At 41.1% G+C, this 24801-nt stretch overlaps 1 protein-coding gene across 2 annotated transcripts in view; it reads right to left on the bottom strand.

Moving 5' to 3' along the window:
* The window catches only part of LOC117506701 (threonine synthase-like 1), a 33211-nt gene extending 8825 nt beyond the window's left edge, over window positions 1-24386 (bottom strand). Inside the window, exons 1-3 of one of the 2 annotated variants that reach the window (XM_034166269.1) lie at window positions 24295-24386; window positions 16739-18127; window positions 13632-14431 (exon numbers count right to left, since the gene is read on the bottom strand). In XM_034166269.1, the coding sequence (XP_034022160.1) occupies window positions 13632-14431; window positions 16739-18112 (2174 nt within the window). In that variant the 5' untranslated portion in view covers window positions 18113-18127; window positions 24295-24386. Of the gene's footprint in view, window positions 1-13631; window positions 14432-16738; window positions 18328-24294 lie in introns of those variants that run through there. The other variant, XM_034166260.1, reaches the window with a different exon arrangement.
* Window positions 24387-24801: the final 415 nt, after the last annotated feature.

The following is a 24801-nucleotide window of genomic DNA, read 5'->3' as shown; positions in this document are numbered from 1 at the left end:
ACAAGGGCCCTCAGTGTTGCGGACTCCAGTGGCTGAGAAGACCAAGGGGACATCCACATTTGACCTGGCTGTGATAAATAGCTGTTTACTGTTAAGAGGTGGGTATGGACCAGTTGTTCCCTCTGTGATTTCCATCCAGAACCTAAGATGGGTCTGTAGTGGTGAATGTGATGGCGTACAGCACCAATGCATGCTCCCTGACTTGACCATCACAAAGGGGAGGAGAGTGTGTTAGACCGTCAGTACAGTCCCGATGGAGGTACCAGTCAAATAGAGTCTTTGTAGCCACTGCAGGAATTTAGGAAATGGCTAAAAGCACGTACCCTGTAAAATGTGATGGATGGACGGATGGATGGATGGACAGACAGACGGACGGATTGATGGACGGGTGAACGGACAGATGGACGGTTTAGACAAGAGGAAGCAACTGATTCTGTCATGACATAAGAAAATTTAAAAATGTATTTAGAATGTAAACAATTACATTTGTTTCAATTAAATTTATTTTATTTATATCACTGCAAATCACAAGGACGGTGCCTCGAGGCGCTTCACATGGGTAAGATCTAACCTTACCAAACAGTTAACGTGTGAATGTGTGTACATAAATTTCTTCATTATTCATTATTACTTGTTCGACTTTCAGTAATAAAATTGATAGTTAATGCTGTAAATAAAATGTAAACCTATTTTAATGAACAGAAAGAGAGACATTGGTAGTTAGACAGGAGATCTGCACGTTACACTGTGGCTCACTTCACACCTCACAGTTTAATATGTGTCATGCTCAAAGGCACATCATACAGATAGTTTCCCCTACACTACAGTTGCAACCCTCGTTGGTTCCTGCCTTCTTATCACTACAATAAAACCCATTGAACAGTGCTTCCTCTCTATCTTGAGGCTGCAAATAATAAAGTTCCGCAGCACTGACACCCTGACTTCTTACCTCAACCCTGGTGAGCATTTCACCTCTATTTCAGTCCTGTTGTCAGTATTTTACACCAATTTTCTACAGCTACATGTGACTATTTCTGTGCCAACACATGTTTACCATTTCCCTTTGGGTTTTCATTGTTGGAAGAGGAATGAGCTTCTAAAATAGCATTAGGCCATTGTGGGGACATTGGCAGTTCCATAGAAACCAACCTAAAGACTCTTTTCTTTTACAATAGCTTTGAAGCTGATGACCCACTTCAGAGTGTCAGTGGGGATTTTATGGGGAATTTAAATGAAACACTTACACACTACCACTCCCCCCCCCCCCCAAAAAAAAGAAGTTGAACAATTAAAATGTCAGTACTGCTATGGTATGAAATTTACATACATTCATCATGAATTTCTGTGAAGGATCTCAGTTTTCCAGTTGGTTTCCATAGTAGAGAAGCTTGAATCTTCGACTGGGACTGGGTTGCTTGACGCGAGGGACGTTCGCTTCAATTGCAGAAGCTTCCTCAAGCTAAAAATGTCTTGCTCTGGTAGTCTGACTTCTGTCTTGACTCTTGAGAGACGAATAACAGAAGCCACAAACCTGGAGTTTTAAACCTAACCGACACCTCCTACCGAGAGGCAGGCTGCTATTGGCTAGTGCTAAACAATTGCTCTAATTGGCACCTATTGTGCTCTAGTTAGCACCCACCTAATGACAGGGCAGCTGTCTCTCCTAACGATGGGACTGACGCCTCTCCTGACGGCTCTTCTGACGACTCTCCTGATGATTGTAATGACTCATTACCATGAACAAAAGAATGGACCTGCATTACCTGAGTACCCCATTGTAAACAGGGACAAAGCGTGTCTCCGACCCCCTCCCCGTTAGGCTGGGTTTCAACTGTTTCACAAAGAATGCTTCCTTCACTCCTCTCGCACATTTTAGCTGAGGAAGCTTCTGCAATTTGAAGCGAAATGTCCTCACGTCAAGCAACCCAATCAGTTGAAGATTCAAGCTTCTCTACTATTCATCATAAATATCATAAATGTCATGGTAGTTTTGGGCTTTTAATAATGTTTTGAACTGTTTTTTTTTTTTTATTTTGCCAGGGTGGAATGATTGTACGCATACATCATGAATGGACTTTAAAAAACAAGAATTGGGTGCCCAAGTTTGAATTTGTTTTGGATCTTCTCTAATCCAACGTATGCATGTGCCGTGCCACGAATGGATGTGATGACTGCTGTACGAGGGGTTTGAGTGCGGCTCCGATTTCCCACGAGTGCCGTTCGAATCCTCCTTCATGCGCCATTCTGCCTCAGTCATGTTTCGTGTGAAGGTGCCCTTATCAAGCTGAACATCGAACGGATGCTTTCGGTAGCCATCAACAAGCTTCTGGCGTATTTGTGGTTGGTAGAGTTCATTTATATTGGCATGTTTCCAGGTACAGACCCAGCTTTTAAGCGTAGTCCACAAATTATCAATAGAGTTGATGTGGGAGCTTTGAGAAGGTTTAATATTAACCTGCTTTATCCAACCCACAACCAGTTTTGATGTATGTTTGTCTGCAAATTGTAACATTGTGTAAATTGTGTGATAAAACTGCACCTTTCAGAGTGGCCTTTTATTGTGGGCAGTCTAAGGCACACCTGTGCACTAATCATGGTGTCTAATCAGCATCTTGATATGGCACACCTGTGAGGTGGGATGGATTATCTCAGCAAAGGAGAAGTGCTCACTATCACAGATTTAGACTGGTTTGTGAACAATATTTGAGGGAAATGGTGATATTGTGTATGTGGAAAAAGTTTTAGATCTTTGAGTTCATCTCATACAAAATGGGACCAAAACCAAAAGTGTTGCGTTTATATTTTTGTTGAGTATAAGTATGTATTTCAGCCTGTATGTATAATTCTGACCTTGGATAAGAGAAGATACAAAATAAATTCAGAATGTTGCATCCATCTGAATGGCAAAATACAATTATTAGCTTTTCAGTGTCTTTTAATCTTTGTTGTTTGTTTGGGTCCATTTGGCCTGAGGTTAACGAAGCCACCTAATAATTATGTACACTTTGATACGTGGTGTATAATCAGTTTAGGGCACACCCTCCTCATTACATAAATACATATCAACAATGATAAATCCAATAAGCATTCAGGTTAATAAGCATTAGAGTTTGAAAATATGCAGAGAAATTATGACAAGGTCAGAATACTCACTTGCCAAATACTGGTGCACACAGTGTAACAATTTTTTTTTTTTTTTTTTTTACAATTTCATAACAAGATTATATAGTCTACACAACATGGTTAATACATGATGTTCAAATGATTAAATGACAACAGATTATTAAGTATTTTATATAACCTAAAGGTTTCTCTGGCATATTACACTTAATATGATTTTTTAAATTACATAATATGATTTTTTTTTTTTTTTTTTTTTTTTTTTTGCAATTTAATAACTTTATATAGCTGACTGCTGAACATGATTAATATGTGAGGTGGAAATGTTTAATAATATATTATTAAGTACTGTGTAGCACCTAAAGGGTTCACTGACATATTACACCTAATAAAATCTTTCAAATTACATGATTTGGTTGCAATTACTGACTTAATTTACAAATTAGTGATTCATAAATTAAGTCAGGATTTAAAGGATATTATTTGCAAATGTGTTGAAGCAGTCCATTTTAGTCTGGTGTTGTTTGGCACCAGGGCAGCACGCTGACTTAGTGGTTAACACTGTTGCCTCACAGCAAGAAGGTCGTGGGATCGATTCCCACCTGTGGTCTTTTGGTGTGGAGTTTGCATATTCTCTCCGTGTTTGTGTGGGGTCCCTCCAGGTGCTCCGGCTTCCTCCTGCAGGTTAGGTGAAATGGAGACTTTAAATTGTCCGTAGGTGTGTACGCGGGTGTGAATGTGTTTGTTTGTTTGTATGTGGCTCTGTGACAAACTGGCGTCCTGTCCAGGTTGACCCGACCTCACACTCTGTGACTGCTGGGATAGGCTCCAGCTCCTCATGACCCTTAATTGGAGTAAGCGGGTATAGAAAATGCATGGATGGATGTTTGGTAGCAAAACTTTCATATAGGCACATGATAATGTGATTGCATATTATTCATTTCAGTTCAGGTTAATAAAACCCAATTACGTTATAGATTTACAGCCCAGTGCACGATTACACAAAGACAACATGAATAATTAGTGAATAATGCATTAATCAATGTGATTTTATTGTAAAACTACAGACTATTTCTTCCAAGAAAAAATATAATTTTTAAATGTGAATTGCCAGTAAACAAGATGTCTTTTTGTATTTATATTCATTATTTTGAATGATTGATAATAATAACAATAAATAATAATTTATTGTTTTGCAGTATCTGGCCCAAATGATCTGTTTTTCTAATTGTGCCTTCATCTTTTCAAGATTTACAAGTCATGTGAGTCCCAAATGATTGCAAAGACTGTGTAGCCCCTCGACATGTAAAGGTTAATCTTCCTCCGTTAACTTATGGGAGAAGCAGAACTCATTTAACAGCATTTTTACTCTGTAACGTCTGAACGTCTTATCCAAGTGTTGTTTCTAGTTTTGATTGACACTTGATTAATTACCAAAATCTCTGCTATAGGTACACAATTTGAGCCACAATGAGTCACGATAGGTGCCAAAATCCAATTACCCTGGCAATATCGGGGTAATTCCTGTTCCTTGAACATCTCAAAACAGTCATGGCATTGTGCAACTCTTGACTACTTTGTGGCAATACCTCCATCAATTTTGTTGACTTTGTAGTAGAGTTGTGGTCACTTCCAATTACAGTTGGGTTATTCACAGTGAATCATGGGAAACTGTATCCACCGTCGAGACTCGAGTCTGACATGACCTGCTACTTCACTACGAATTGTTACAACAGCAATAAAACAGTGAGAAGTTGCTTGTTGAGATGCTGCATCACCCATAACATATAAAATGTAAGACCCTTCAGCTGCTCTGTTGTTTGCACTCGGGGTCACCACAGCAAATTCAAGATGGATCTGTAAGTTAATTTGGCACAGGTTTTACGCCAGATGTCCTTCCTGATGCAACTCCACATTACATGGAGAAATGTGGCAGGGGTGGGGTTTGAACTGGGAACCTTCTGCACTGAAACTAAGTGTCCTAAGAACAGCTCCTCCCCAACCCCCAGAATACCCCATTAAGATTCACCACAAATTAGCTCAAATTGTGAAAGAGCCTGTTACCTATTTCAGCTCCAGTTTTACAACACATCAACCAGACCTCACAAATATGGGTTGCTCAAGCAATTACCTTACAAACTACACTGTTCACATTAGATTTCAAAAGCAAAAAAAGAAACAGTGGTTCTGCTCAGAAGAACACCAAATCATCCCAGTTCACTGGAGTTTCCTTCCAAACTGCCTCCTGCAGCCTTGCATCTTCCTCCTTCTGGCTCGAAGTTCCATTTTGCTGCAGGCAGCTGGAAACAGGCTGGTACCTGCAATTATCTCTGTTCACCCAGCCGTGGGACACGAGGCGCTGAGCAACAGCTGGCTCTCTCTCACACACACAAACCTGCATGTGCACATCACCGCTCTCCCCCCTGTAGACTCTTACACCCGCCCATTCCTCAGATTCACCTGCCAAGCAGCTTGATTAATAAGGCCAGTGGTCACGGTGAAGAAAACCAGAGAGAGCGGCACAGAAGGAGGCCCATGCACAGTGTAATGTATGCATGCATAGGGAGAAAAAAAAGAATCAGTCATCCTGCAAGTGCAGAGAGATGTGCACAGTCAAAGCGAGGTGAGTTGTTATCTTAAAACCTCTGGTCGGCATTCGTTTAGAAACTCAGTATAGATGTCGGCACGGGGCCAGGATTTTCTAAATTAGAAACATGGATTATTAAAATTTCAGTGACTTCCAGAACGTGGCCTTTGGAGGTGTATCTATATGTGCTGAAAGTCCTTTGTTCTTAATTGAGCAGAGGTGTTTGGCAATGCAGAAACCTATGCAGAAGAACAAAAGTCCAGGTTTTTAGGATCCTGGTGTTTCCTGCTTTACTGTACGGCTGAGAGACTTGAATGCTAACCAGTGACCTAAGGCGACAAACTTACTAGTATTAGGTATCTTTGGAGAATCTTTCGTCACCACTGGACTGACTTTTTAATCAATGAAAGGTTACCTGGTGAAAATCAGGCAAGAAGTATCACTTCAATAAAGAGGAACCACCAGGTACGACATTGTGGCCTCTGTAGTAGTTCATGGACCTAACAGGTTTTCAGTATCACTTAAGAGGACTAAAACAACCCTTACAATCCAGCCTCAGTGTACTATGGCCAACACAAAATGTATGGTGGCCATCCTAGGGTGGTAGCTGTACCTAGGCAGGGGTCAATAAAAAATTACACAGGGGTCAAAATTGAAAAATGTTCCACTCAGCATTATTTGTCTGATTATAAGGATTCCAAAAATGTGTAGTTTGGGCCATCTATGCCTGAATGTTATGGAGTTATGGAGTAAAAACAGCAAAAATGGTGACAAAAGTCAATTTTCAGTTTCTACAGGGGTCAAAAGTTAAAGGTGCTCCAATTCTGGTAAAGACTCATGAAAATTATTGGTTTACTTAATAAGGTTTGAAAAAGGAATTATCTGCACCATCTGTTATGTTTAGTTATCACATCATGAGGTAACATATATCATAGAACCCAATGGACGTCACCCTTGTTTGACCTTTACTTTATACAATTATAGACTTTTTATTTCGGTGTACCCGTAATTATGCGGACTTGGTCAGGATGGGGTTGACCGAGGCCTAGGTCCGCATAATCACGGGTACACCGAAATAAAAAGTCTGTAACGGTTTTATTATATGGTAAACAAGAAAATTGGGAGTTTGTCAAACATACGTACTAAAACTGAAAAATCAATCTCAAGTTATTACTGTCATACTGCACCAACTGACATCCCATCGATCGACTGGAGATGCCTGTTAAGTCTGTGACGAAGAGACATCAGGCTTGTTTTAGCAGAAACATACCTCCAAACAAAACGTCAAATCCGGTTCAGAAACTTAAAAGCAATTGACACCATTCTCTTCAACCAGGACATACAGAAAATTTCACAAGTCACACAGTTCACAACAGTTAACGAATCGGTTCGGCATTACAACTCTAGTCTTCACAACATCCTCGAGTTACATGCACCAATCAAAACAAGAACAGTAACTTTTTCCAGGTCAGCTCCTTGGTACACAACAGAGCTCCGAAAAATGAAACTGCTGGTCGCACCCTGGAGTGCAGATACGCCTCCAGTGGCTTACACGTACACAAACAGGCTTACCATGAACACCAGAAACAATATTCTAGAGCACTCACCACAGCCAGGTCCCAATACTTCTCTCATAAAATTTCAAACTGCACGGGTACAAAACAGTTATTTTCATCAATCAACTCTCTCCTCAAATCTCCCTTACACTCCGACACCGATACCAGCACAGATCAGTGTAACAGGTTTTTGGACTTTTTCACAACAAAGGTAGCCACAATTCGGTCTCATCTCCCTGCTACACCACCATCTCACTTCAAACTCAATATCTTCAACCCACTCCACACTTTTTCAGATTTCATGGACACCAATCTGACAGAGGTAGAGAGAATCATAAAATGCATGAAAACATCTACTTGTTCATTGGATCCTCTCCCTACACCACTATTAAAATCAAACATTACAGCTATTAGTCCTCTAATCAAAGAACTCATTAACCAGTCACTCAAATCCGGTCAGGTTCCTACAGCTCTCAAATCAGCCATCATTCGCCCTCATCTCAAAAAACCCTCACTCGACCCGAAAATCCTGGCTCATTACCGCCCTATCTCAAACCTGCCGTTCCTTTCCAAAGTCCTGGAAAAAGTCGTATCAGTTCAACTCCATGATCACCTCCACACCCATAATCTATATGAAATGGTTTCCGTTCAGCACATAGCATAGAAACAGCCCTGGTCCGCATCATGAACTACCTTCTCATGACTGCGGACCAGGGCTCACCATCTCCTTCCTCCTCGTATTGGATCTATCAGCCGCTTTTGACACCAGTGACCACACCATCCTGCTCCCACCGCCTCAACACTGAAATAGGACTCACTGGCACAACTCTCAAACTGGTTCCGCTCATATCTCACGAACAGGACAGAATGTGTTACACTCGGACAATCCAAATCCAAAACCCATACTGTCAGCTGTGGAGTGCCACAAGGGTCCATCCTTGGTCCAACCCTTTTTACCATCTACATGCTCCCCCTTGGTCAAATCATCCGTAAACACAAGGTTTCATTTCATTGCTACGCAGACGACACACAGTTATACATCAAAATGGACCCCACACTCCCCTCAGCTCTGCCGTCTGCCCTGAGTACCCCATTGTAAACAGGGGATAAAGTGTGTCTCAGACCCCCTGCCCGGTTAAGGCTAGGTTTCAAACGTTTCACAAAGAATGCCTCCTTGACCCCTCTCAAACCATTTCTTCTCTCTAGCTAATATTTTAACTTCCTTGTCCTCAAACGTGTGGTTAGTGTCTTTAAGGTGGAGATGAACTGCAGACTGAGGTCCACTGGCGCCCTCTCTGCGGTGCTGGTATAGCCTTTTGTGTAAAGGTTGCTTAGTGTCACCTATGTAGTGTTCGTTACAGTTTTCCTGACATCTGATAGAATACACTACATTGCTCTGTTTGTAACTAGGGATCCTGTCCTTAGGGTGAACTAATTTCTGTCTCAAGGTGTAAGTTCATCTGCAGTTCATCTCCACCTTAAAGACACTAACCACACGTTTGAGGACAAGGAAGTTAAAATATTAGCTAGAGAGAAGAAATGGTTTGAGAGAGGGGTCAAGGAGGCATTCTTTGTGAAATGTTTGAAACCTAAACCTAACCGGGGAGGGGGTCTGAGACACGCTTTATCCCCTGTTTACAATGGGGTACTCAGGTCAAAGCAGTTTCAGTCTTTTGTTCATGGTAATGAGTCATTCACGTCATCAGCAGCATCGTCAAGGGAGCCATCAGGAGAGGGACAGCTGCCCTGTCATTAGGAGGGTGTTAACTAGAGCACAATAGGTGCTAATTAAAGCTATTGTTTTAGTCACCAGCCTATAGCAGTCTGCCTCTCGGTAGGAGGGGTCTGGTTAGGTTTAAAACTCCAGCTTTTGTGACTTCTTGATTATTCTTCTCTACAAGACTCAAGACAGAAGTCAGTCCACCAGAGCAAGAATTTTAGCTGAGGAAGCTTCTGCGATTGGAAGCGAAACGTCCTTGCGTCAAGCAACCCAGTCCAGTCGAAGATTCAAGCTTCTCTACTATGGAAACCACCTGGACAACTGAGAGCCTACACAGAAACTCTCCACCATTGGAGATAGGGCCTTCCAGGCAGTGGCCCCTCGGCTCTGGAACTCCCTCCAAGAGATCCTGACGGCCCCACAAAGTGTGGAGTTCTTTAAAAAAGGCCTAAAGACATTTTTATTTCAAAAGGCCTTTTAGATATTTTATCTTTTGAAATGGTTGTACAAAATCTGTTTTTAAAATCTGTTTTTAAATCCTTGCTGTAGCACTTTGAGATTTCTTTGAAATGTAAGGTGCAGAACAAATAAAATGTATTATTATTATTTTTATTATTATTATTGTTTTCTTATAAAGTTCGCCATTCGCCTGTCTAGCTTCCGCGTAAAATCGACTGAGTACTCCATCAAGCATCCATTTGTCATAAGTTTCAAAGTTGGGCATGTCCCTTTTCAGTGACGTACTTGCGAAACAGGTTAGCTGCTGTGTATTTCTGCGGGTGTTCTTCGCATCTTTTCGTGTAAAATTCGTAAGTCAGCGTCGCTAACAGATGCAAACCTGTCTTCTGCCATCTTGTCAACAAACTGACAGCCAAAGTAGGCGTTGTATCGCTTTATCCGATTGGTCGTTATAGATAGAAGGCGTCGCTCGATGGCGCTAAGCTGCACGCAAGGTGTACTCTTTTCGCACGCACGGTCTACTCGGCTCCACCAGCGGTCAACTCGGCATGTGGTACAGCTCAGAAAGTGGTGAATGGGCCAATCAGAAGTTGGCAAAATCCCATACCATATAATAACGGAAGATAAAACATTCAACTCAGTCAGAAAACAATTCCATTTATTAATCCTGGTACACTGAGGCTGGATCATAAGTGTCATTTTGTCCCCTTATCAGTGGCGTCCAGAAACATTCCAGAAAGGGTCAAAAGGGTGCGGGTTTTCTTTGCAGCCACCAACTCCACCAGATGATTTCACATTTGCTCAAAGTGATATTAATCAGTGAAATCACAATGAAAAACTGTCAAGTGTCTCATGGACTATAGGGCTGCAGGGGTCTTTAACACCAAGACACCTGTGTGCTGGAAAAGGCCACAGGGAAGCTCAAGTTTCTCCGGACTGTGGTAGACAGATGGCTACTTTTGAGAGGTGAGACCAGACGAAGAAGACCACCCCAGAAGAAGGGGTGATCTCAAGATGCGGTGGTGGATTCTGGCAGTTACCACATTGGTATCGTGCTGCCACACCCAACCTGATCCTCAACAGGACACAGCAGTGTTCCCATGAGGAGAATTTAAAACATAATAAACCAGCACCATCTCTCAGTCAAACATAACTTCACTGGGTAAGTGTTTGGTGTTCAGCAATGTTCAGAACCGTGACGTCTGAGGGGGCCTAAAGTGGAAGATGCCTTTCTTGTGATGGAGATCTGTGTGTAGGCACAGTGATTTGTCAATCCCAGCCTGACTTTCCATCTATTTTAACAACTGCAGTCATAAGCAAATCTGGAGCTCTGTGAAACTTTATCTTCCCTCCTCTCACCACGACTGCTGAGGCAGCACCTAATGATCATGGAGCAGGATTCATTCCTGTACTATCCCCTTATAGACGGCGTAGCCAGCTAGAAAATTACCCTGGATATTTGTTCAAGTATATGACGAGCAAATTACACCCGTTCAGAAGTGCCTTTGTCTGCACTTTAAGCTTGTAAATGTATTTCTATTTGAGGTACTAAAAGTACAAAGGTCACAAAGTAGAATTTGTTAATTTATTACCTCCATTGAGGAAATGATGTATTGACTACTGTTAGCAGGATTGTGCAAAAACTACTGAATGGAATTTCTTGAAACTTGGTGGCAGGGTGGGGGGTGGAAACCATTAACATTTGAAACAGATCCGATACACAACTTCAGGGTCCCATGATTGTTGTTGTGTGTGGAGTGGGATCTGGTTGTGTGATACATGGTGTGGCATGGAGATTCATGTTTCCTCACAGTTATCGAGAAATTAAGGACCTTCTGGAACGGGAAGAGCAATGTGCATGTAACCTGGGTGGGATTCATTATGGGATTGAAATAAATAAATTAAAAAATTGTATCTACATTAACTTAACGTGTGAGTGCCTTTGGTGACTACAGTTCATGGTGGTTTGTGCTTCTTTTCCTCACGCGTAACGAGGGGTGATGCCATTTTTGCGACTTACAGCCAACAAATCAGACCAGACCCCTCCGAGTGCACAGGGATAATGGGACCCGGAAAGACTCCATTAATTGGATTTTGTTTTTCTTCCATGTTCTTTAACTGTGAAATAACACAATTTTCAAAAATTCTGTGAATTTCTCAAGAGATAATACAGGTAATTCAGCTCTGTCTGCTTTTTGTTGTTTTGTTTTAATGGTATTGGAACCAAAACACAATGCAAACCTAAATTCATATGATAAAAGTGAGTGCTTAGCAGTATCCAAATGTTTAAGTGGTTTATTAGTTTAGCATTATCACAGTTCAGTTAGCGATTATCGAAGCTAACTATTAGGTTAGCTGTGTCCACTGCTGCTATTAGAGCGCTTGAAGTGTTGGCAGCGTTATGTACTCTTATTAATTTTGCCTTTGCTGTCTGGTATTATTTCAATAACTTCATGTTAAGTAATATTATTGTGGGAATTATGCCATTTTAATTTATGCCATTTTAATTTTTTTTAAGAGTCTACTTAAATTTTTGTAATTAAAATTTAAATTTTTGTAATACTGGCACCATTTCATTCAATTCAGTTTCAATTTAATCAGCTTATAAAGCGCCAAATCACAACAAAACCGTCTCAAGGCTCTTCACACAAAACAGTTCAACATAAAAATTAAAATGAATAAATAAAAATTTAAAAATTCAAGTACATGATTAAAAACAGAAGTAAAAGAATAAAACAGATAAAAAATTAAAACTATTAGAATAAAAATAGGTATTAAGTCTTGACTTAAAAATGTCCACGGACTCCAACTGCCTCACGGTCGCAGGAAGACCGTTCCACAGAGCAGGTGCAGGATAAAAAAAAGCTGTTTGACCCACTGACTTCTTCTTCACCCTGGGAACACAGAGAAGTCCCGCATCCTGCGACCGCAAAGCCCGGGCCGGCACGTAGGGTTCCACCAGATCGGCCAGATAAGACGGTGCCAGTCCATGAACAACCTTATAAGTCAATAATAAAACCTTAAAATCTGCTCTCACAGAGACAGGGAGCCAGTGTAAAGATGCCAAAATGGGTGTGATACCATTACATACTTGTTAAATATTTTGTACACTATGGGTGATATCTGCTTTTATACTTTTGACAAATTTTACCTCTGCCAACTTTGTCATGTGTTCACCTGTTCGATTAAGTATATTTTGTCTTTTTGTTGATAACTCACTCACTTATCTTCAACCACTTAGTCTAATTAAGGGTCCCTGGGGGCTGGAGCCTATCCCATCAGTCACAGAGCATGAGGCAGGGTACACCCTGGACAGGACACCAGTCTGTCGCAGTGCCACATATAGACAAATAAAACACATTCACACCCGCACACACATCTACAGGCAATTTAAAGTCTCCAATCCACAATAAATGCTATCATCTTGTAACTCAACAAATTAATAGTGAAAATCTGGTGGCCCAGATCAATCAACAAGCAACTTTGTATACCTATATAATATCCCATATCCCACACTTACAAACCAGCCACTTGCTGGATTGATGATGGATTAGGAGCAGGTCTGTGTGAGATAAGAGAGGCAAAAAAAATGCAGAAATGTACTAAATTGGAGAATTAAACCCAATACTTTGTGATTGTTTCAAAGCGGTTACATCCTAAAACTCCTATGTCGTCACAAGGCGACACAACGTGGCAGAAAGGATTTTGGATGAATGCAGCAGAGTCAGACACTTCATTATAATAACTTAATCTCCAAACTGTACAGCGTATAAAGTCTACAGGTAGGAGTAATACTGAATTCTGTAACATCCACTTTATAAGTGGAACAACAACCAAACAATGTGAAGTATAAAATACAACAATGGCATATGTGTGGTTATAAAGTTGCTCTGAAACAAAATTGTCACTTTTTCTTTTCCAAAGCCTAGCTCTGGTGGCCACCAAGCCCACTGCTGCTCATGTTTTAACATAAGAATTCCAAACATCTGAAATGCTTCTGAAATACTAGCACGTTTATTAGACTGAAGGAGATGGAGTTATTCATTTTTTCTTGAAACCAGTAAAGCAACAGGCAGAAAGTATTACTCAGTCCACATACTGGTTTTATTTTGTAATTTATATTGAAATCATATTTAAATTCTCCTAAGAAACTGAATACAATGACACACACAAAAAAAATTTTTCCTACTTGACTTTGAGGAACGAGTCATGTATCATGCTCTCCACGTGTTCTACCACTGCGCCGTAATCTGCCTGACAGACTGAATACGCCTTCCTGCTGCTTTCTTTGACACATTTCATCAGGCACGGGTGCATTTGTGGTCTGGATGCCAACCATCCCAGCTCCTTTAGCTGCTCCACCGGATCTTCTGCAATATTGTGGATCTGTAGAGCTTTAAAGACAGCAGGAGCAAACTTCCCATAGTGCGCAGTGGAACAAATCACCACTGGGCAGGAGGTGTCCTGCAGCCGATCAGCCACTACTTTAGCAATGGCGGTATGTGTGTCCATGACGTAGCCTGTCTGTCTGTGAACACTCTGGATGGCAGCCAAGCAGTCGTCTTCAGAGCACCAGCCGGCCAACACGTCCAGGTGCATCCTGCCAAGGAGAGGCTTAGGAACCTGAAAGTACTGACGTCCGTCCAAGCATGTGAATAAGTCCTTCACGAGGCGACCATCTCCCTCTGAGGCGTGGTAGATAAACCTCTCGAGGTTGGAAGACTTCAGTATATCTATAGCCGGGGAGTGTGAGGTGATCAGAGGTCGTCCACGAAGATCATACTCGCCCGTGGTGATAAAGTCTGTGATGACGTGGTTGTGGTTGGACGCACAGATGACTTTTCTTATCGGGATGCCCATTTGCTTGGCGTACACAGCTGCCATGGCGTTGCCAAAGTTACCCGTGGGGATGCAAACGTCAGTGGGCTCCCCAAACCTGATAACACCATCTCTGCACAGGTCCAGATAAGCTGACAAATGGTAAACCACCTGCCAGAGAAAACAAAAAGTAAATGCCCAATTGACCTGGTAGGTTCATCTGTACAAGTGACAAATATGGTGGAAGAATAAACCAGGGGAACAAACAAACAAAAAAACAACAAATGTCAACTGACACTTCCCCTGATGCACATCGATTTTATCTGCACATTTTCACTGCCAACTCATCACATACTGAGACTTGATCAGTACCCCTTTGCGTTAATACGAGGTCTGTTAGAAAACTATCCGACCTTTTTATTTTTGGCAAAAACTATATGGATTTGAATCATGTGTGAGCATCAGCCAAGTTTGAACCTTCGTGCGCATGCGTGAGTTTTTTCACACCTGTCGGTTGCGCCATTTGCCTGTGAGCACGCTTTAAGTGAGCAGTGGTCCACCCCCCTCGTCGGATTTTCATTGTGAGGAAAATGTCTGAAATGTCTGATTTGGAGCTTTACTGCATCAAATTTTTCCAGAAACTGTGAGAGACAGCCAGGTGGAAATCATTCGGAAGATTCAGATGGCTTTCAGGGACGATTCTATGGGGATCACACAGATTAAGGAGTGTTACAACCGGTTTAAAGATGGCGCACAATGGCGGAGGGCACGCCGCGCTCCGAGCGGCGATCGACAGGCTGAAATAACCAGATCATTTCCAAACTAAATGCTGTGTTGATCCGGGACATTGTCTGACTACCAGAGAAATGGCCAGATACCAGATTTCACTTTTAACAAGAGATTTTGTCATGGAAAGCCGTGCGGAGGCTTCGCGCGTCACAACGGATTCGCTGATGGAGCGAGACAAAGAACACCTCCATTTTGGAGTGTCAGAGGACAAGTTGGGACATGCCCAGCTCTCCACAATTTCTCTTATACTCACTCGACTGGTAAGCCACTGAAAACCGAGATAGGCATGTCCCAACTTGTCCTCTGGCACTCCGAAACGGAGGTGTTGTTTGTCTCGCTCCATCAGCGGCTCCGTCATGATGCGCAAAGCCTCCGTGCGGCTTTCCATGACAAAATCTCTTGTTAAAAGTGAAATCTGCCGGAAAATGGCTGATGTCCAGCTCTTGTGATAACCAGAGAAATTGCACACGACGGTCCCGGATCCATACAGCCCTCCGTTTAGAAATGAAATGGTCGTTTCTGCCTGTCAATCGCGGCTCGGAGCGTGGCGCGCCGTGCGCCATTGTGGGCCATCCTTAAAGCGGTAGTAACACTCCTTAATCTCTGTGAAGCCCATAAAATTTTCACCGAAAGCCATGTGAATTTTCCGAATGGTTTCCAGCTGCCTGTCTCTAACAGTTTCTGAAAAAATTCTGATGGAAAAAAAGCCCAAATCATTCCGCCATTTCCTCGCAATGAAAAAACGATGAGAGGGGTGGACCAGTGCTCACTCAAAGCCTGCCCACAGGTGAATGACGCAACCAACAGGCGTGAAAAAACTCACGCATGCGCACGAAGGTTCAAGCTTGGCTGACGAAAAAACATATGAATCAAATCCATATATTTTTTGCATAAAATAAAAAGGTCGGATACTTTTCTCACAGACCTCGTATTTCTTCAGATTTGTTTTTATTTGCCCAATCTGTGACCATTCTTCTTCATACCTACTGATAAAGATCTACCATACCTCTGTTCGCCTCTTTTCGATAGAAATGGTACCTCACAGAAATATAATTTATTAATAATAAACAAACACAAGTATGCACAAAATGCCAAACTGCACAAAATCCCAAAATACCGCAAATTTAAAAAATACAGCGAACTTACAAGTACTGGGTATATGACAAGAACGCACTGGGAGGATGAAGCCTGACTCAGAGAATGGTAGATCCTGATTACTGCATGTTGTACCCAATTGTCCACTTTCACCTACTTTTGCACAAGATTACCCCCAATCTGCACCAATTAAATGAGTTTTCACCTTTTAATCAAAATTTATCCCAACATCATGGATTTTTTTTTTTTTTTAACATTTTGACTTTTTTTAAACATGTTGAAAACTTTGTCCACAATGTTCTTCAGTGCCACTTTTACCACATATTAGATCCCATTTCAGGCCCCCCAAAATCAAAGATAATCAGCTATCAAAAACTGGTCAAGGGAGAAAGTCTTGAGAACATTAATTAATAGACAAAATATTTGTATTTTTTTTTTCCTCCCCTTTTCAAGAGGCTGGAAAAGGCTTCCATATAAATGACATAATTTAGCTTCCTAAAACAAGGAAAACAGCAAGTAATTTATTTTGGAACATCTTCTTGGCAGATTTTTTTTTTTTTTTTTACAACAGCTGTTCCTCATTGAATTACCTACCTGTGGCAACAAGCGTGCCCAGTTGATGGAGTTGGCAGTGCTTAGGACTGTGCCGTACTCCACAGCCAGGTGCCCTGTCAGCCCGGACTCTCCAGACATCCTCTTGATGGCCCTCTGACAGAAGTCAAAGTCAGACAGGATGCCGACCACCCTGGCATTGCTTCCCATGTAGTTCATCATCTGGAACTTCTGGATGTCACTCACACCTTCCTCTGGGAAGAAGACGAGCACGGCAGTCCTTTGTTGGTCAGTGTCACTGAGCCTGCTGAAGCCACTGAGCACTGCACTTCCAGTATCTCCAGATGTGGCAACGAGGATGAGGTAGTTACACATCGGCGGGAGACAATAAGCAAAAATTTGTGGCATCAACTGCAAGGAAAGGTCCTTAAATGAAGCAGTTGGGCCGTGGAAAAGCTCCTGAATGTACTGTTTTTGAACAACGTGTTTAACGGGTGCAATCGCGTCACTAGAAAAGTTTGTCCCATATGCGTTGAAGACCATTTCTCTAAGATCCAAAGGCGAGACATCCAAAGGGTGTATGCACTTCTCAAGCAAAACTAATGCTCGCTCTGCATATGTCATCCCAGCTAGTCTTTGCCATTCACAAGCAGCAATTTTTGGGAATCCACTGCGGGGTACGTAAAGGCCTCCATCTGGGGCCAAACCTTCAACTACCACATCACTGAAGTATGTGTTGTGATTTGGTGAGCATGTGCCATTACTTCGAGTGGACACGTAGGTTTCTGCAGTATGGTCCTGATATCGCTCCACAGCCTTCAACACCTTCTCTGCCACTTCCTCCACCGTGTCACCTGTACCACACAGCACCCGCACGTCAAGCCATTTCTCGTAGAACTGTCTTCTGTAATGGAGAATGTCTCTCATGGAGACCCCTTCCTGCTGACCCACAATCCTGTTCACCTTCATCCTAGCGAGTCTCCCCATGACATCCTCAGAGTCCACGTCCAGGTAGACAACCAGCCCACTTTGTTTAATGTACTGCATTGCCACATCATGAAGAGGGTTTGAGCCTGTCAGAGACACAACACATCCAGATGCAGAGAAATTACACAAGGCCTGGCCTTCTTCCTCCAGAAAACGCTCTCCACCCACTGCTGCCAGCTTAGCAGCCACAGGCATCTTCCATTTCTTCTCCAAAACATCATCATCAACATCAATGGCAGGCAAACCCAGTCTCTGGCCCACTATCCTCCCCACGGTTGTCTTCCCAGCTCCAGGGAGACCAATGAGCACAATGTTTTTGTCCCCCAGTGTTGAGAATTTGGTAGAAAACCATAATTTTGATGGTTTAAAGCAGTACAGGTGACATCTGGCAGCTTTTTCAAGAAGGTGTCTTGTGTTTTGTGAACCCATGAGCAGCCTGTGTCCCTGCAAAGAGTAAAACATTGTTAGAGCTGGAAAAAATCATTAAAATGACAAAAGAACAAATTGTCTTAAGTAAAAAAAAAAATGCTCATGCTGAAAGGTCACTGTATTGTAAATAAGAGGATCTGCTTCTTTTCTAGGTTTCTATCATTAATAACAACTACTTTTGCTCTGCTGGACAAACTCATCATTTTTAATGGACTCTCTCTGCTCTGCCAAAAGTTGATGTGCTAATTTTTTACACTTTAAATACCATGTTATGGAAAGCAGCAATCAATTTATCATGAAAAATAAACCAAACTATGAATCAGTACCTCAAAAGTACCACATCACAGCCCATATGAATTCATAACTATGAATTTCCTTCTCATCATTACGACTTGGTATGACATTATGAATTAGCAGCTCATAAAAAAGTAGAGCCAAACGATATGAGCCTTCCACCAACATATCATATCACCATTATTTTTGCTGAAATGAAAAGTTTTATTTTACCACATAACGACATAACGGTTGCTGAAAATAATGTTGTTGCATAGTTTGTCCAACAGAGGGCACTCTGACGGCACTGTTTACAATGCTACTAGGCATGGTTGGGATCCCCATAACTCCTACTGCCATTCATTTTCAATTAAGGCGGACATTAAACAGCGACCAGAGATAAGTGGTCACTACACCGCCAGCTAGGCAAGGCCAAAAATGCTGAGCGAAGCAATATAACAATCACCAATCCGACTGAATGTTTGTTGCTTTTTGGTTATATTTACAGTTACTTCTATCTAGAAAGCAAAATGCATCTCTGTGTGGTTCGCATATCAAATCAAATCAAATCAATTTTATTTATATAGCACCAAATCACAACAAACAGTTGCCCCAAGGCGCTTTATATTGCAAGGCAAAAGCCATACAATAATTACAGAAAAACCCCAACGGTCAAAACGAAATTTAAGCAATGCTTTCTAATAATACTGCCTAAGGGAAGCATGTATAAAGTGAATGAAATTGGTCCTAGCACAGAACCTTGTGGAACTCCATAATTAACCTTAGTCTGTGAAGAAGATTCCCCATTTACATGAACAAATTCAATCAATCAATCAATCAACTTTTTTCTTGTATAGCGCCAAATCACAAATTGTAATCTATTAGATAAATATGATTCAAACCACCACAGCGCAGTGACTTTAATACCTATGGCATGCTCTAATCTCTGTAATAAAATTTTATGGTCAACAGTATCAAAAGCAACACTGAGGTCTAACAGGACAAACACAGAGATGAGTCCACTGTCTAAGGCCATAAGAAGATCATTTGTAACCTTCACTAATGCTGTTTCTGTACTATGATGAATTCTAAAACCTGACTGAAATTCCTCTGCAGATGATCACTTAGCTGTTTTACAACTACCCTTTCAAGAATTTTTGAGAGAAAAGGAAGGTTGGAGATTGGCCTATAATTAGCTAAGATAGCTGGGTCAAGGGATGGCTTTTTAAGTAATGGTTTAATTACTGCCACCTTAAAAGCCTGTGGTACATAGCCAACTAATAAAGATAGATTGATCATATTTAAGATCGAAGCCTTAATTAATGGTAGGGCTTCCTTGAGCAGCCTGGTAGGAATGGGGTCCAATAGACACGTTGATGGTTTGGAGGAAGTAACTAATGAAAATAACTCAGACAGAACAATCGGAGAGAAAGACTCTAACCAAATACCAGCATTATTGAAAGCAGCCAAAGATAACGATATGTCTTTAGGATGGTTATGACTAATTTTTTCTCTAATAGTTAAAATTTTATTAACAAAGAAAGTCATGAAGTCATTACTAGTTAAAGTTAAAGGAATACTCGGCTCAATAGAGCTCTGACTCTTTGTCAGCCTGGCTACAGTGCTGAAAAGAAACCTGGGGTTGTTCTTATTTTCTTCAATTAGTGATTAATAGTAGATGTCCTAGCTTTACAGAGGGCTTTTTTATAGAGCAACAGACTCTTTTTCCAGGCTAAGTGAAGATCTTCTAAATTAGTGAGACGCCATTTCCTCTCCAACTTACGGGTTATCTGCTTTAAGCTGCGAGTTTGTGAGTTATACCACGGAGTCAGGCACTTCTGATTTAAGGTTCTCTTTTTCAGAGGAGCTACAGCATCCAAAGTTGTGCTCAATGAGGATGTAAAACTATTGACGAGATAATCTATCTCACTCACAGAGTTTACGTAGCTACTCTGCACTGTGTTGGTATATGGCACTGGAGAACATAACAAAGAAGGAATCATATCCTCAAACCTAGTTACAGCGCTTTCCGAAAGACTTCTACTGTAATGAAACTTATTCCCCACTGCTGGGTAGTCCATTAAAGTAAATGTAAATGTTATTAAGAAATGATCAGACAGAAGGGGGTTTTCAGGGAATACTGTTAAGTCTTCAATTTCCATACCATAAGTGAGAACAAGATCTAAAGTATAGTTAAAGTGGTGGGTGGACTCATTTACATTTTGAGCGAAGCCAATTGAGTCTAATAATAGATTAAATGCAGTGTTGAGGCTGTCATTCTCAGAATCTATGTGGATGTTAAAATCGCCCACTATAATTATCTTATCTGAGCTAAGCACTAAGTCAGACAAAAGGTCTGAAAATTCACAGAGAAAAACACAGTAACGACCAGGTGGATGATAGATAATAACAAATAAAACTGGTTTTTGGGACTTCCAATTTGGATGGACAAGACTAGGAGTCAAGCTTTCAAATGAATTAAAGCTCTGTCTGGGTTTTTGATGAATTAATAAGCTGGAGTGGAAGACTGCTGCTAATCCTCCGCCTCGGCCTGTGCTACAAGCATTCTGACAGTGTGACTCGGAGGTGTTGACTCATTTAAACTAACATATTCATCCTGCTGTAACCAGGTTTCTGTAAGGCAGAATAAATCAATATGTTGATCAATTATTATATTATTTACTAACAGGGACTTAGAAGAGAGAGACCTAATGTTTAATAGACCACATTTAACTGTTTTAGTCTGTGGTGCAGTTGAAGGTGCTATATTATTTTTTCTTTTTTAATTTTTATGCTTAAATAGATTTTTACTGGTTGTTGGTGGTCTGGGAGCAGGCACCGTCTCTACGGGGATGGGGTATTGGGGGGATGGCAGGGGGAGAGAAGCTACAGAGAGGTGTGTAAGACTACAACTCTGCTTCCTGGTCCCAACCCTGGATAGTCACGGTTTGGAGGGTTTAATAAAATTGGCCAGATTTCTAGAAATGAGAGCTGCTCCATCTAAAGTGTGATGGATGCCGTCTCTCCTAACAAGACCAGGTTTTCCCCAGAAGCTTTGCCAATTATCTATGAAGCCCACCTCATTTTTTGGACACCACTCAGACAGCCAGCAATTCAAGGAGAACATGCGGCTAAACATGTCACTCCCGGTCCGATTGGGGAGGGGCCCAGAGAAAACTACAGAGTCGACATTGTTTTTGCAAAGTTACACACCGATTCAATATTAATTTTAGTGACCTCCGATTGGTGTAACCAGGTGTCATTACTGCCGACGTGAATTACAAACCTACCAAATTTACGCTTAGCCTTCGCCAGCAGTTATATATCTCTCTGTTTGCATATCGGCTACAGCTTTTGGATATTGCTTGCGCATGGCACAATGATGTGCATCCTTTATTATGAAATTTTTGGGGATTAATTTTCAAAACCTTTATTTTGAAGTCATTATTGGCACAAGGCGGAAGGCGCCAGCTTTGACAAAGATCGTTGACAAAGATGAGTCACTGTCTGCCTTAAATAGATGCCAGTCTCTAATGTGTTCACCGGGGAGAGACGGAAGAAATAAAATAAAGACATAAATAATACACAAACAGTCTCTGAGATACGCGAGCCACAGACACACAGACGCCTCTTGTCTTATTATTATGACAAGGTAGAACATTCTCATGCGCCAGCTTCGACAGTTTGTCAACTAAGCTCCCACTTTTCTATAGGAAAACATAGCTACTGCCTACCGACACTGTACTAGTATAATAAAATGTGTGTAACTACAAAATATCAAGCCTCATTTACATTTGTCATAAGGATATGATCATGAAATGTTAGGAATACTGTCATTTTTTTAATCCAGTGGCTTCGCATCTCGAAAAATATTGCGAAATCTCAAGGTGTACAATTTCATCTGACGGAGGGACAATTTCCGGTTTGTAAGTTGTAAACTTTTTGGTTCTTTGTGTGGGAATCTGTAGTATGATCTCCTGATCCCAAGCACCTTATCCTTCGCAGATGAGCTGCGACACAGAAACTACCTGTATGAACCACTATTTTTCAGGCAAGTAAATTTGGGTGAATCACTCAAAAAGGGGCACCTTCTGCCACTGCTCTCATCTTTACTGGAAATTGTTGTGTGCTGATTTTCACTCTAAAAGTTGCAGTGTATTTATTAAAATCCAAAGCCACTGGATGTACTTACATTGGCAGACATATCTAAATTAAAAAATAAAAATAAAAAATTCTCTCTAATATCGGTATTGTATCGGCCGCCCAAATAGTCCTGTCATCAATTTTGACCTAATCGGTACCACGTAAGGTGACGGTTGAAATAAAAGGATTAATAAATGAAATAGCTTTGACTGTGTTTAATGTTTGGTCTCCAAAATAAAGGTCAAACAAGGTTGACATCCATTCGCCCTATTGACGTTTCAAATCCCGCAAAACTTCGAAGAGGTCGCCACGCTGCGAGATCTCAGTAACACTGAGAACTGCACTGAGACGCTCTGATCGGGCTCCACTTCAACCGCTGCACACGGACAACACCATTAACATCGCAACATAAAACTATTTTTATATTGTGCCTAAAACTCTCATGAATATATTCTCTGGGTTTATAGATGTTATTATTGCATTTATTTTATGTAAAAATGTGAGAATCACAGGCTGTCTCTCCGTTATTTTCAATGGGAGCTGCTGTGAGCTACGCTCGCTTCCTGATCGTGTCGTTCTGGGGGAAAGTTAAGTTTGCTCTTTAACGTCTTGATTATTGTTCTTTACAACACTGTTTGTCCTCTTTGTTCCAGACTAATATATATGTCTGAAATTCGGTTTGCGTTTATTAAATTCCACGCAGATTAAACGTAGCAGACACGGATTATTTGTTATAATTGTTTTAGCAAGTTTTCAGGGTATCATGCAGCAGTCTCTTATTAACGTGATGAAAAGCTTAAAAAATTACATTTTTGTTGTATAATATTCATTTACAACTGTCATCATGTGGATTCTCTATGTTGTTTGACTGCAGCGACTCTCTGGCACGCAAGGGATTATGGGATACGTCAATAGAGTGAATGGGATTCTGTGCCTTGTAACATATGTTATCCTGTAACGTGATAACGAAGCATGACAGATGGTGCAAACTATTCATTTTTAGAACCTTATTAACCCAAACAATAACTTGCATAATTCTTTACTGAAATTGGAGCAACTTTAACTTTCACCCCTGTAGGAACTGAAACTGACCTTTGTCACCATTTGTGTTGTTTTTACCCCATAACTCCAGAACATTCAGTCATAGATCCCCCAAACTATACATTTTTGGAATCATTATGATCAGACAAATAATGTGATATAGGTTTCAACATGACTGAAGCATTTTTACATTTTGACCTCAGTGTAATTCTTCATTGACCCCTAGCTGGCTGCAGCTACCACCCTGGAGGCTGGAAGTGTCGTTTTGTCACCTTAGGTGGTACCGAAAACCTGCTTGCCCCATGGACTAAAAAAATCTATAACAGTTGGGCTCTGTAACTAAGTACCACTTAATATTGCATAATATGATCTCATAATTATGACTTAGCATCTTGTACTTATTCATATCATCCAATTATAGTGTCACGTACTGGTTTAGCTTCTTATCATGTAATTATGACTTTGTTTCATGTAATGATGATTTGTAATTATAACACCTAATAAGCACCACTTATATCTCATAAGTTAATCTCATATTTATGAATTGATGTCATTCATGGTTATGACTTATGACGTATCAGGTAATGATTTAGCGTCTCCGATCTGTAACGTCTTATCATGAGCGCAGCACTATACAAAACACAAAAATACACACATTTAATAAACACAAATGTGTTTGCACGCCAGTCTGATGACAATATATCTGAATATTTAGCTCCACTTACTGAACGGAAAACGAACTCTGCTCAGAAAACATGCCCTACGGACTCCCGGAAGGCCAAAATTAATGTTTGGGAAACGCGGATTTGGGCTGCATGGACTCTCTCTCTCTCTCTCTCTCTCTCTCTCTCTCCCTCTTTCGCTCGCTCACTCACACGTGTAGCAAATATGCTGCATTCAGGTACTTATAAGAACCTCGTTCATTATTTTTACACCCAGCAGTGGATTCACACTGCCTTGATTTTTGCACAGCTGACACACCGAGCTAGATACCAACAACTACTATTAGATTAGTAGAGAATTTTATTCAATGAAGTACAAAGCACGTGTATATTTCAAAACAGATCCTGTGTTTTTTTTTGTTTGTTTTTTAATCCAGCCGTAGTGCAGGTGGGGGCGCGAGCTTTTAGCAGTGACCTGCAACTGGCTCAACGCCACTCTCCCTTGACCCAAGGTGCAAACAAATAAAGATAAACAAATGGGTGAAAGCATACTAATTAGTGGCACAGCTA

Source organism: Thalassophryne amazonica, chromosome 1, assembly GCF_902500255.1.
Source record: "Thalassophryne amazonica chromosome 1, fThaAma1.1, whole genome shotgun sequence".
Classification (NCBI taxonomy): Eukaryota; Metazoa; Chordata; class Actinopteri; order Batrachoidiformes; family Batrachoididae; genus Thalassophryne; species Thalassophryne amazonica.
The sequence above is the reverse complement of the archived record's forward strand: the minus strand, read 5'-3'. Positions and strand labels throughout refer to the sequence as shown.